Genomic DNA, 14825 nt, shown 5'->3' with positions numbered 1-14825 from the left:
GTTACGGAATCATTTTCTTTGCTTTCTTCCATAGAAAAATTCATTGCCTAACCAGTGAATTCCACGGTAAATTTCACGCGAAAAACCGACATTGCATGAATCATGAAGCGATGAGGGCGAGATCGGTTCTTCGAGTGAAATTTCCTTTGGAATTCACCAGTTTGACAATGAATTTTTCTTGAATCGCATGAGTTTTAAAAGAAAACAAGCACACCCTCAGAGGGGCTATGACAAAACACTGACCCCCGGTCAGCTTACCCCCTACTGACCCCCTCTAAATTGATTGGAAATAATAATAAGAAATATAATGATACACGAAGACCTATTTTACCTATGAATCGGTTCACCTTCGAATTTCAAAATGGCAGAAGGATGGTCGATCTGCTTCGTGCCACACGGCTTTAAAAATATAAAACTATAAAATAGCATTTAAACATATAAACATATATTACATAAGTAGATCCTTATCATTTTCATACCTTGATAAAGTAGGTACCTTCACTCACTTTTTTACAAGGGAAAAGCATATTGCGGAATGGTCGAACGCGACCTGGCACTATAAATGTACGGATTTAAAAAGCACTTGTTCGCTTGCATTTTAGAGCAAAACAAACAAACAAATCAACTATTTCTTCGTGTCCAAAAGAGTACAGACAATTGGTATTTAATTCCAGTTGAGAATAAAAATTCGAGTTTCATTCCTGAACAAAGGAAAAACGATTAAACCATTTTTTAAAAAATTAATATGCATCCGTAAAAATAACAAATGGTTTAGTGCCCAAGGAAAGAATTTGTGGAGTAACTTCTTCCACCAACTTTGAGCTATTACTGGTATTCTGTTTTGTCGTTGTCGCTCTCTTTCTCTCTCTCCTATCATTTCTGTTCTAGTCATAGGTCCTCCAGGCATCATGCAACCTTATCAGAGCTTTTAAGGATATGCTAAGAATTGCAATTCAGAGAAAAAAGCAGCTCTAAACAAATTAAAAATAAACACTGAGCTTTAAGTTTATATCCCTCCGATGCTTGAATAACTGCGTAGTCACCAGTGTGGACCACAGCTATCATGATATGCAAAACTGGATTGAAACCATCGAAAAATGCAGAAAGAAAACATTTTCCGAACCGTTTTCCACCTGAACAAGAAAAGCGTTGACTGTTAAGAGCTATAGTTGTAGTATGACCGTGTAGCCGCTTTGAGCCACTGGAAGCACGCGAAAAATGAAGCCTCGTTTATGTTTTGGTGAGTAAACCTGGGTTGAACCTGCGATCCAGTCGAAAACCAGTACCTAGTCAGCGGTCAACTTAAAAAAAAAAAGCTCACCTCATTAAGCTCTAAACTTGAGCCGGCGATTTGGTCACATGACACTGGTCAGCGGATACCTTGAGTTGACAGGTGTATGCTGTAAACTAGCGTGATACTGGTCACATCGGCATACATGGAGGGGTGGACCTACGTACAGACATACGGACGGACGGTTGATGACGTCATGGCTATAAAACCAACATTTCTCGCATCGATGGGTTACCATATATTCTTAACTATCTATGTGAATAGTTTGGAAATAAAAATTTCGCGGGAAAATTCTTGTTGAAAATCACTTTTAAGCCTTGTGCTGTTTGAAACAATCTTTTCAAAATCATCAGGCTACTCTTTTTAGCTTAAGTGTTTATCGGGCGCTTTTTGCACATGTAGTTGTTACACATAAGCCTTAAATAGGGGCTGGATCCCGGCCTGGAAATGATCCCTAGACTGGAAATGATCCCCAAATTGGAGAGGAAATGATCCCCCGATCTGAAATGATCTTAAGAAATAATACCCCAAAAAATCAGGAATGGTGTGGACTCCACGAAAAGTCCACGGATACTGTACGTGGAAACCACGAAATCCTCTGGGCAGACATAAAGCAACAATAAAAACATCGGTAAACATCCTGTACCAAATAACAAAATTAGCATGCATATTTTTAGGCAAAAAATAAAGAAAATGAAAAAGAAAGGAATCACTTATGATGCTTACCCTACACTGTGGAACTTACGTAAACGTGTCAGTTTTGGAGATTGACGCGTTTGAGATTTATATGAATTCTTTTATTTCAAAATTCATTATCCTTCACAATTCGCTCTTGCTTTACGATTTCAAAACTCTGTTTTAGAAATTTTAGATAAGATACTCAACTTTTAAAACGAAATTAAAATTTTCCCGGCTTTAAGAGTGCCATTCGGTGGATTCACTTGCACATGGAAATTTTTTTTTAATGCATGAGAAAAAAGCTAAAAATAGTATCTGGGAGAGAACAGAGCGAACCCGGTTTCATTTGTAACCTCAATGTTGTTAGACATTCTGTTTACACGACATCTATCGAGACCGTAGGCGAAACTGGGTCGATTTGAAAATGCTTCAAAAGTGGAGCGTTTTGAAAATGATACGGTTTCATCTATCGTGTAAGCGGCGAAACCGCATCTATTTGAATGCGGTTACTATTTTGGGCTCAAAAATTTTACGTTGTTCGATTTTAAATTGTGAATCTTGCACGTAGTGCAGCTCTCTGTTTTCTGGTTTGATTTCGCCTTTTCAATTTTCATGCATTTTGCTGTCCTTAAATCTAGAAGCTTATCATAATGATAGGCAGAGCCTTTTCGAATTGTTAACTTTTTCGCAGCCCCTGGTATGCTCTGGCAAAGTAATTAAAAAAAGCCAGGGGCTATTCGTACGGGACCCGTACACCGACCTGTATTGGCTATTGATACGAGAGTCTTCTTAGAATGATTATAAACGACATAGCCACGCAGTTATTGAAAGCTAACCGTTGTAAACTGGGTGCTTAGACTTAAATACTGTTTATCAGCGCTATTTGAAATGGGTGCTTAGACGTAAATGCGAGAAATCACAAGGCCGGTCAGATGGCCAGTAACATCGAACGAAGGAGGTAGCTCGTGAAAATAAACCGGCATCATTGCCGTTGTTTGATAGCTGAAATGTGAAGACAGAATTAAAGACAAGGTAAGACTTTCCAAGTGTTATTGAACCTGTAATAGTCATTCTAAGACTCTCGTATGAATAACGAATATAGGTCGGTGTACGGGTCCCGTACGAATAGCCACTACCGAAAAAAAAAATGAAGCAATGTTTCGGGATTCGACCTGCAAGAATTCATGTCTGGTGGGACAGCTGAATTTTGTGGAAATTATTGCCTCCCTTTCGCCTGTGATGAGTTCGTCATGACGTAAACATATGAAAGCACTTTTAAGTGTTTTCATACGTTTATTTAAAAATAAAGTTCCTTTCCTTTGTTTCCCTCTCTCTAAATTCGTGAGTCCGTTCCATACTTAATTACTGATGACGTAACCATTCCGGTCTGGGATCATTTGCTGTCCAATTTGGGAATCATTTCTGGTCCAGGGATCATTTCCGTTACGCGATCATTTGCGGGTCTGTACGGGGCTTTTCAATCTGGTTAACTCATTTTCATATTTATTGAAGCGTGAAGAGGCGGTTTCCGTATTTAATACAGTTATTGCAACTAAATAAGAAAACCAACTTAAAAGGGTGAGCGTCCCAAGACTTTTGACATTGATTGTAGCTCTCACGAGTCTCCTATAGTCCAGTGGTAAAGAATCCGAAGTTGTAATCGGAAGGTCGTAGGTTTGACTCCTAAAGAGGAGCACTCGGATTTTTTCAGAGTATCAGCGAGACACGATCGAAATCATGGATCATGGCCTGGCTCCTATAGCTCAGTGCTTGAGCATCCGAACCACTGTAGTCATCGGAAGGCTGTCGTAGGTTCAATACCTGCAAAGGAGCTCTCGGATTCTTTCTGAGTATCACCGAGTTACCATCGGAAATATCCCCTTTTCATTTCATTCACCGGGATTAACATTTGTCATCGACTTCATTTATAATGCAAGAATGCACGCTGCAGGCAGTTTCAGTCCTTGCAGTATAGAGGGACAGTGGTCATTGAAACCTACGATCATGGACAAATTCCTTTGGGACACTCATTCCAGCACACATTTTTGGGACTTCACTGAGTCACTGAGGCGCTTCCCCCTCCCTCCCCACCCAATCAATGTTGGGCATAAACTGGTCCACTTTCAGTCCTGCACACTAATTTCACTTTATTTCCCTCAAGCAACATTGTTTGGAGGGGGAAGGGGATTGCAAAAGAGTCCAGAATATGCGATAAGTGAGTTGAAAGATAAAATGCTTAATTGTTCCGAACAATTTGTCCATGATTGTAGTTTAATGGCCTAGCTCCCACTAGTTTCCTATAGCTCAGTGGCAGAGCATCCAAACTAGTAATCGGAATGTTGTAGGTTCGACTCCTGCAAATGGGCACTCAGATTTTTTAGAGTACCCCTGAGTCAACATCGAAAAATAAATCTCTTCATTTCATTAACCCGGGGATTAACATAAAACATCTCGTTCTGTACAATTGCAAATATACTCCATTTCGACACTTCAGTGCAAAGCAGTAAAGAGACTGAGATCATTGTCACATGAGCATAACTGGGCTAATATCTCAAAGACATTTTTTTGCCCTGAAATGCTCATTTTTGGCGAGTAGGCCTTTTGGATGTTGTCCTTTCATAATAGAGTGTTTTCATGTGACGTCACGGCGGCCACATTGGTGTCCCTAAACAAAGGAACAGCGGCCATGTTGGTGTCCCCAACTAATTCTCCGGGAATTGAGCTCTGTTGTGTCATACAAACGTTTTCCTTTGTTTCGGTAGAAAAAACAAAGTTAATGATCACGTGTGAGTGAAAACACTCTATACCCCGAAAAATCCCATAATTTCACAAATTTAGTTTTTTATGACATCACACTTTAGAACTCTGTGAGGTAATCAGAAGGTCCAAGGGTGGGTCGAAGCTGCAGGGTATCATTAGGAAAGGTGTAGGGTTGTTCAAATGATGATCTGTGACCCAAATCTCATTTAAGCCTCAATGGATTGGTCTCGCGTAGTCTCAGAGTTGCATAAACAAAACAAAAAGATAGCAAGAAAGGCTGTTGTGAAAGCTCTATTTTGTTTATGGTCCAAAGGTAAAGCACTCGTAGCTATTAGGTAACTATTAGGTAACTAACTAATAGTAACTATTAGGATAAGCCCCATTCCTTCTGCGACCTAAAATAAAATTTGTTGTGACGTTACGTGAGTCCCATAACTTACTGAAACCTTCTCCACATCTGGATAGCTGTAATTGATGTTGTTACTTTGTGTTGTTTTATTTTTAGGACAGCAAAGGATATTAAACCACTGAATTCCTGCGAAATTCCTCCGGAGAGAATAAAATCATTGGAAGAGGTGGGTCAAGGAGCATTTGGAAAGGTGCACAAAGCCAAATTGATTGACGGATTGGAGTTCTTTAACAAGAATACCAAAGACTGGAGTGAGAGAAATTTCAAGTACAAGATCGTTGCTGTTAAAGAATTACATGGTGGGTATGAAAGTGTCTATTCCTTGTCCATATGGATCACACACCAAAGTAATTACCTTGCATTTGTATCCCGGGAGTCAATTAAGGTAAATAAGTACGCAATGCAAGCATCAACTATTTAGCTTCGACTTCAACTGCACTGTAAAAATTTGAATTTCAATTCATGTATCGCTCATTGGTTGGAGTTTTGGATGACGTCATGGTAAGGGGGTGACCTTGTGACTCCTACACCAACTAATGTGAATCTCATTACAATTATAGCTTTATGTCGATGAACGTGATTGCACTCATTTAATGACACTGCATGCAACACCAAACGACTCTCGAGGGTAAACCGGTATTATCGTCGTAACGCGAGGCCAATTTGTACCGGTCTTCAAACATCGTTGAAACAAGTACACGTTAAAGTTTATTCACAACAACGAGTTTGACTGAAAATAGAACAAAACAAACAATTATTTACAACTTTTAAAGACAGAAAGAACTAACCACGAAAAACTCAGACTTACAGCTTTTTCCCGAAATAACTGATAGGCCTCTGGACGACGATGATCGGGAGGGAATTTACAATAATGGCAACAACCACTAGCTCTAATAACTCGCAAAAGGAAAAACCCTCGTTTGACCGTTGCCACCGAATTTAAACTACTAGTCTTATTAGCATAATAGCCTGACGCGCGAGAATATCAAATGTTCTAGTGGGCCTCTTAGAGCAGAATTAGCAAGGGAGTTACATTCCGGCCCCTAAATGCGGCATACTATACCATTTACCAAACAATGCTGTAACTTTCGCAGCGTGTGCGATAGCATACTAATTGAAAGAATAAAACCAATTTATAGCTCCAAACGATACTTCTAAGTGAAGAACAATAAGTACAGTTCTTAAATAGCGTCCGAAGAAGGGGATTCCCTTCTGAGTTCGGCAAGAGGCTCTTTATGGCGGAAATCCATGGGAACTCCAATGTCATAGCCCGTTCGCTCTGTGACTTGCATACTGAGAACCAAAGAATTCCGCTACTATGATTGGAGATGATCCGACTTCTAATTAGCGGATTCAAGGAAAACAATTTTGTCGATTGGTCGTTACAAGATCGATCCTTTGGTCTGCACCGTTACTCTTCGCACATAGCCATCTTGTGTGTTCTTATGAACATCCAAGTTTCGGCCAATCGGCCAACAGCTTCGTGGGCAGCTCAGATCAGCTACTAAGACAATGTCGTCGACAGCAAAATTTCTCCTAGGCCGATTCCATTTTTGCCTTTCTTGCAGGGAAGGAAGGTATTCCTTGATCCACCTACGCCAAAATATGTCTGCTAGGTATTGAACCTGTCGCCAACGTTTGCGAGAGTAAATTTCATCTTGGGTGAAGAGACCAGGTGGTGCCGAAGGTCCAGAGCGAAGTAACAGGCCTACCATTCACAATAGACTCCACTTCACACAATAACGTTGCCAAGCCTTCATCATCAAGGATCTGCTCCTTTGTCAAAGCGCCCATAACCTTTCTCACGGTCCTAATGCAACGTTCCCAAACTCCACCGTGGTGAGAACCTCCTGGGGGGTTGAACGTCCATCTAACATTCCGTTGCAGCAGAAATTCGCCAATCTTGTGTTGGTTCCAGCCCTCGATCGCTTCACGCAATTCCCTTTCTCCACAAACAAAATTTCCACCATTGTCCGATCTTACTTCTTCGGGTTGTCCCCATCGGGCGATGAACCGTCGCATGGCGTTGATAAAGGAGTCTGTGTCAAGGCTGTGAGCGACCTCCAAATGTATGGCTCTTACGGACAAACAGGTGAACAAGACCCCATATCTTTTCACAAGGCTTCTTCCTCTCCGCACCACGAACGGGCCAAAACAGTCGACTCCTACAAACGTGAAAGGCGGTTTCTCAGGTGTCACGCGGTCTGTGGGCAGATCTGCCATTTGCTGCTCCCCTAATGGCGCTTGCCTCCTTCTGCAGTCGAAGCAGCCGTGTAACACGCTCTTCACAGCAGTTCTTGCTTTAAGGATCCAAAACCTTTCACGAATTAAGGACAGCACATGTTCCAGGCCTGAATGACCTGACTTTAGATGATAGTGGCGCACGATCAAATCGACAACGTGATGTTTCTTGGGCAGGATCAGTTGGTGCTTGGCGGCATTTGGTATGGAAGCTTGCGTCAAACGTCCTCCGACATTCAGTAAACCATCGATCTTCATTGGTGCAAGCTTGTAAATCGCGCTCGTCTTCTTAACCACTAATTCCCTCTCCTTGCTGCGCTTTGAGCTATTGTCTCCACTGCCTCCTCCTTTCTGCTCGAGACGGGACATTTCTTCTTCAAAGCCTTGGCGTTGGACGAATTTTAGAACTTCTTTCTCTGCTCTGTTAATTTCATCCACATTAATCGACTCACTCTCCCTTCCAACGGTGGATTTTAGTACTAAAGACGACCCCCTTTTACACCTCTCGCACGATGCTCTCAGTCTGTCTCGATAGCGCAGGATCCAGGCCACAATCTTCTTGAGTCGAGACCATGATGAGAATTTTTCGAGCAATTTGTTCATGCTACTTGCTCCAGCTTCGGAAACAGCGGAAAACGTGCGAGTGTCCCTCTTGATCTCGGGGTCGTCGTCAGGTACTTCTCGGACGGTAGTCGGCTGTGCAGGCCACCTTGACTCCTGCTCCCAAAGGAAATCGGGACCGCGTATCCAACGATTCTTCTTAATGAGAGAGTCTACTTCCAGACCTCTTGAGGCGTCATCCGCCGAGTTTGCTTCGGTGTTCACGTACCTCCACTGAGACGGAGAAGATCCATCATGTATGATCGCCACTCTGTTAGCAACAAAGGTATGGAATCGCTTGTCATTGCTTTTTATGTAGTTCATCACACAAGTACTGTCTGTCCAAAACACAGACTCGTGTATTGGAAGGTCAATCTGTCGTCTAATAATTTTGTCCAGCCTTAATGCAAGGACAGCCGCTGACAATTCTAGCCTTGGTATCGTTATAGACTTTAGCGGAGCAGTGCGCACCTTTCCCATCACGAATGAACAGTGAATTATACCCTTGTCATCCATAGATCTGAGATAAGAGACTGCACCGTACCCTTGTTGCGAGGCGTCTGAGAAGTGGTGTAGCTGCAGCGACATATTTTTCCCGAAGTTCTGTGGCTTGAAGCAGCGATCAACTGAGAAAAGTCCGAGCTTGGGCAGATCTTTCAACCATTTTAGCCAACGCTCCTTTTCCTCGGTAGGGATTGGGTCATCCCACTCTAATCTTTTTCGACATAAATCTTGCAATATCGCCTTGGCTGGGAGTATCACTGGGGCTGCAAACCCGAGCGGATCATATACTGAGGAAACGACAGATAGCAATCCTCTTCTTGTGAAGGGCTTGTCCTGGACCTCGATCTTGAAACAGAATATGTCGCCTTTAACGTCCCAACGGACCCCAAGAGCACGCTCAACAGGCATTTGACTATTATGAAGGTCTTTGAATGAGCCTGCCCTATCAGACTCGGGTAATGATTCGATAAGCTTGCGAGAGTTCGAGACCCATTTAGTCAGATTAAAGCCTCCCCTTTGTAGCAGTCTTCTGAGCTCAGCGGTCAGACGGATAGCTTCACTCTCGCTAGGAACAGACTTCAGGCAGTCATCTACATAAAAGTTTCTTCTGACTGTATTGATTACCTCGAAATCGAATCGTTGAAAGTTTTCCTCGGCCGTCTTTCTAAGAGCAAAGCTTGCACAACTTGGAGAGGAAACGGCGCCAAAAAGATGAACTGTCATCTGATATTCTTCAGGTCGTCTTTGGAGATCGTTGCCGGGCCACCACAAGAAACGCAGTACACCAGAATCGTCTGGACGAACACGGACCTGGTAGAACATGGATTCGATGTCGGCGATGATAGCAGTTCGCTCTTGTCGAAAACGAGTCAAAACACCAATCAGGGTATTGGTCATATCTGGGCCTTGCAACAGCACATCGTTAAGGGACACACCCTTATACTTTGCTGCACAGTCAAACACCACTCTAACTTTCCCGGGTTTCTTTGGATGAAAGACCGGGTGGTGCGGCAGGAACCAGGTAGCGTCGCCTGATCGACAAAGCCGATTATCTGGGACCTTTCTGGCATATGCTTTGTCAAGAAGATTACCTACGAAGGCTGAGTATTTCTGAAAGAGGACTGGATCCTTGACGAACCTCCTTCGAAGCAGTTCCAGGCGGTGTACGGCTAGTATTCTGTTATTCGGTAGGCAGAGTGGAAAGTACCTCCATGGCATCGCAATCTCAATGGCCTTCTTTTAGAACAGCAGTGGATTCCATGATGTTTAGGGCTCTCTTGTCCTCAAGCGACATCGCTCTCTCATTGTCGAGCAAAGAATCGTTGAACTCCATGTTGCAGAACCTCTGAAACTGTTGATCAAGGGCAGTGTCCGCTCGAACAAAGTTTGAAGTGCGTTTAGCACTTCCGTTCCTACCAAGTGGGCCGTTGATGGCGCAGCCCAGCAACGTTTTGGCTGCGTATGGACCTCCATTCTGACTCTCTCTAACTTCTTTCGGTTCTAAAGCTTTAGGAACGTCATGGCCTATGAGTAGCCCGACGTCGGCATTGATCTCCGCGACCGTTACCCCCTTTAGATGGGGCCACCTGTCAACATCTTCTTGGCGGGGAACACTCTCTGAGGCCACAGGAAGTTTAGGTGTAGAAAATACAAGGGGCATCTCAATGAAATTGTCTTCCTCTAAGTCGAAAACTTCCAACTGGACAAGTTCACACTTTCTCGTAGTACTCTCTCTCTCCATTGCTGTTAATGATATGGTGGTGTCAATGCCTTTAACCCCGAGCCGCTTCATTAGCTGTTCACTGCAGAAGGATGTGTTAGAGCCACCATCCAGAAAGGCATATGTGTGTACAGTGGTGTCGCTTCCTTTTGCTCTCACTTTTACAGGCTCTACCGGTAGCCCTGTCACTGAGCCTCCGACCCCAGAAAAGGCACATTGCAGCTTGTCGACATTAACATACGCACTCTGGGTTCCGACGTTTGACTGCGTTCCGTCGGTAGCACGAACAGCTGGAGGATGCAGGAATGTCGAATGCTTGTCGTCGCAACCATCCACCTTACAAAAGCTCGGTTTTGGACACGCGGCAGCATAATGACCGGGGATCAAGCAGTTGTAGCAAAGCTCTTTCTCTCTGGCAATCTGATATCTATCACTGACGTTTCGCCTTCTGAAGTCTTTGCACTGGGACAACCAATGAGTAGCCTTACACAATGGACATGTGAGGGTGGGTTCCCTAGGTCCTAGCACCAGGGTGTCATCCGACACACCACTATCAGTACTACTACTGGGATTATGGGCGTCAGCCGCAAACGAGGAGAGTCTTCTATTTGCTGGTCTTTTTCCGACAAGGACACTGTTGCTTTTCGGCTCGCTGATAATGTCTCCAAATATCGGGTGTGTTAGTATGCGGGCTTTCTTCTCTAGGAAATCTGCAATGTCAGCGATCGTCACCTCCCTTGCCTTTGTTTCCGTTATTTCATCTGCAACCTCGCGCCATTTCTGTCGTAGGCTGAAAGGAAGTCTGGCCACTACTTTCTTTAGACTGTCTGGGTTCTCAATCTTGCTTAGGTAACCGATCTCATTCAACGTGTTCTTACAGGTTGTCAAGAGAGCAGAAAACGACTGTAACGCTCCGCCATCTTCCGCTTTTATCGCTGGTCCATTAGTTACGCGTTCTACATAAGCAGAAGCAATCTTGTACGGCTGCCCATACCGTTTAGCGAGAAGTTTTCGAGCCTCTCGATACCCTTCCTCCGAATCCATTGCTAAACAACTACGCATCAACTCCTGAACATCACCCGCCGTGTACTGCACAAGGTAATACATTCGCGCACTATAGCTCGTGGTCTTCGCCACGATCATGCTCTCAAAGGCTCTGGTAAATCGGCAATACTCGGTAGGGTCGCCGGCAAATGTGGGGACTTCAAGTTGTGGCAAGGTTAGAGCTAAAGTGTGAAGCTGTTGCTGCTCTAGCAGTTGTTGCACTTGATGGCTTTGCTGCTGCTGAATATTTAGCATGTTGCGATTCTGTTCCTGCTGTTGACGTTGCAAATCCATTAATAGACGTAATCCCTCTTCACTTGAAGTGGAATATTGAGATCCCCTGTCCTCAAATGTACGACGCCGACTTTCTTTTCCATTTACTTCAGCTACTGAGTGATGTATGATCCTTATAGGGGGCTGCTGCCTCTCCCTAGGCTCTTTAGTTAAACAGGATTCAACCTTTACGGCAGGTGCCAAATTTCGAAAGCCATCTTTCGCCCCACGCACTGAAAACCCGGCTTCGGCTTCTGCGAGGGCACACTCTTCCGCTTTGGCTTTAGCAATTTCCGTCTCAAGTGCTAATTCTTGCTTCCTTTGTTTCAAGCGTAACTCTTCCTGTTGTAAGTCTTGCTGTTCTCGTAACATGGAGGCTTCGGCCGTTAAAGATGCTCTTTTCGCCGCCGCTGCTATCCTAGCACTACTGACTGAACTTCGTCTAGAAGATTTGGAGCTTGCTCTTGAACTGGCCTTAGATTTCTGCGGAGCCCTTGATGTAGTACGAGAGCCAACGTTGCTAATTGAGTCCTCGGGGTCCAGGATCGATAGATTAGTTGCTCTCGACGGGTGTTTAAATTTCTGTATCCAATCCTCGATAATTTTTTTGGAATCGCTGGCAAGAAGCATGGTAACTTCGTAGTATTCAAGTGAATCCTCGATCTCGTCTCGGTCTTCCAGTTGATTATGATACGCTTGATGCGCTGCTTCAAAGGCTGTTATCGCTTCGTCTAACTCTACAAGCTTTCGTTCAATGTCGTTCGGCTCGCCAAAATCCGACATCATCTCTCTCGCTTCATTTCGCCTACGGGTAATAATTCCCTTAGCGGCGCTTCTAGGGGCCTTTAAACGAAGATTTCGCTCGTATCTGACTTGGGATTGATCGACAGTAACATTAGGATGCCTCATCCGAACTTCGCCGGTTGCATCTTCCGCCGCTTCAGCCGCCGAATTTATTCCACGATCCATAGATATCTCAGACATCGAAAAGCTTCAAACAATATTATCGTCGTAACGCGAGGCCAATTTGTACCGGTCTTCAAACATCGTTTAAACAAGTACACGTTAAAGTTTATTCACAACAACGAGTTTGACTGAAAATAGAACAAAATAAACAATTATTTACAACTTTTAAAGACAGAAAGAACTAACCACGAAAAACTCAGACCTACAGCTTTTTCCCGAAATAACTGATAGGCCTCTGGACGACGATGATCGGGAGGGAATTTACAATAATAGCAACAACCACTAGCTCTAATAACTCGCAAAAGGAAAAACCTTCGTTTTACCGTTGCCATCGAGTTTAAACTACTAGTCTTATTAGCATAATAGCCTGATGCGCGAGAATATCAAATGTCCCAGTGGGCCTCTTAGAGCAGAATTAGCAAGGGAGTTACAACCGGTTTAGGGCGATTAAAGGACTAATTTATGGGCTTGACTTCGAAATAAAGTGTTCTTGATGTAGGGATAAGGGACACGTGATTTATTCCCTTGACTCAATAAGCTGTAAACTGAAATTTTATTGAACAATTCTTCCGCGAGCGCACATCAGATATGAGATTGTAAACAGCCAATGAGGCGAGTAGTGTTAAGTTGGCGATAACCAGTCTCATATCCAACAAGTGTGAATGAAATAATTGTTGTATAAAATTTTCATTACTTTCTGGAAGCTTGGACATTTGGAAATTAAGGCCAATCAGTTTCCAGCTTGGCAACACTTGACACAATCATTTTCCATATCAGGGCATAAAGTATATGAGCTGATCAATGATATTGAGTGAACCAATCAGAAAGCTAAAAACGCAATATCCGAGGTCGAAAATTTAATAATGAAATATAACCAGGTATAAGCCACTGAAGTATTCCGGAAAAATTCTGTCTGAGTATAAATTATAGCTCCACGTGGTAATACCATATTGCTGAAAAAAACTACCTCGATTGCTAGCGAATTTAAAACGATATCAGACAAACTGTAAAGACCACGAGGACAAGAAACTTAGTTTAAAGGATTAGAATTGACAACTAATAAAGTTTGTAAAATAAACTTAATTACTGAAAAACTTTTTTTACAAAACCCATGCAACAATGATTAAGGAAATGCCAAAGATTTAAACTAATTACTCGCTTATCAGACCTTCGCAAGCTTCTAAGTGACAGTTACTGCTTGAATCGTAGCTTCTGATTTGTATCCCACGGAGGCACGGTAGGTACTGGCAATTAAAGAATCTACATGAAGGTTTTTCTAAACTCCATTGTGCCCTGTATTAGAAAAAACGGAAATGCTTGGTTGTGTTTTACTGCGTAAACTGCGGTCAGATTACAATAAAATAATTAACCGTTCATCACACTGAAACCCTAAAGACCAGGACACTCTAGGCGACAAGTCGCAGAGACAGGTCTCTGCGATAAGTTGCTCCATGTGTACTACTTGCAAAACAAGTTGCTGCGACACGACGCCTGTTCGGTGCACACGCAGTGATCTTGTATGAAGGGGAATGTGAATTAGTTATCTAATTCAATATGGCTGACCATATGACGCTCTCTCATTGGTTCATTTATATTCATTATTTTTTGCCGGAAGTACACACACGGTGCGACAACGCTGCTAATTGTGTCGCTACAATTAGTCGCACGAATTCAAACTCGTTTGAATTCGTGCGACTAATCGCGGCGACAAAATTCTGCCTCAGCGACAGTGATTTTTGTAAAATTAACCGTGTCACACAAGGCGAATTGTTGCGCCGACTTGTCCCCGCGACGTTTTGCAGCGACTTATCGCCTAGTTTGTCCCGGCCTCAAGCAACCTACTTTGAAACTGATTTGTTCAACATTATTTCATGACTTTTTTTCTCAAGAAAATGCCACTGAAGAGCAGAAATACGAATTTTTGGATGAGATTGAGACTATGAAGGTAGTGGGGAAAAATCCAAACGTGCTGAATTTCGTGGGCTGTTGGACCACAGCTACTCCACTTCGTCTGATTGTCGAGTACATTCCTCATGGCGACTTACTTCAGTGGTTGAGAGCGAAGAGAAGCAAGGTAATATGCTTTCCTCCCTAATAACAGGAAGTAGATCTTTTTCTAGTACACTTACCTAAGGTGCACTTGTAAGTTATAACAGGACAGTATTTCCTTCATCTTATCTCGCCACATCCAATTTTTTTATCAGCCTTTAACGTGGTGTCCCGTAGTTGCTAAAAAGTTTCTCATTTTTTGTTTGAAAAAAACAAGAACAACAAACCAGTATCGTAGACTCAAGCCAACATACAATTTAAAGATGAGAAGCCAAAACTCATTACACCTG

At 43.1% G+C, this 14825-nt stretch overlaps 1 protein-coding gene and 1 long non-coding RNA gene across 3 annotated transcripts in view; one reads left to right on the top strand and one right to left on the bottom strand.

Annotated features, from left to right (window-relative positions):
- The window catches only part of LOC138045669 (uncharacterized), a 161291-nt gene that overhangs the window by 92687 nt on the left and 53779 nt on the right, over positions 1 to 14825 (bottom strand). The window lies entirely within an intron of this gene.
- LOC138045667 (angiopoietin-1 receptor-like) overlaps positions 1 to 14825 on the top strand; it is a 130644-nt gene that overhangs the window by 106928 nt on the left and 8891 nt on the right. Inside the window, exons 9-10 of the mRNA XM_068892242.1 lie at positions 5235 to 5437; positions 14376 to 14560. Coding sequence (XP_068748343.1) covers positions 5235 to 5437; positions 14376 to 14560 — 388 coding nt within the window. The remainder of the gene's footprint in view (positions 1 to 5234; positions 5438 to 14375; positions 14561 to 14825) is intronic.

The sequence above is a fragment of the Montipora capricornis genome, chromosome 4 (assembly GCF_036669925.1).
Source record: "Montipora capricornis isolate CH-2021 chromosome 4, ASM3666992v2, whole genome shotgun sequence".
NCBI lineage: Eukaryota > Metazoa > Cnidaria > Anthozoa > Scleractinia > Acroporidae > Montipora > Montipora capricornis.
Note: the sequence above shows the minus strand (reverse complement) of the source record. Positions and strands in the feature narration are given on the sequence as shown.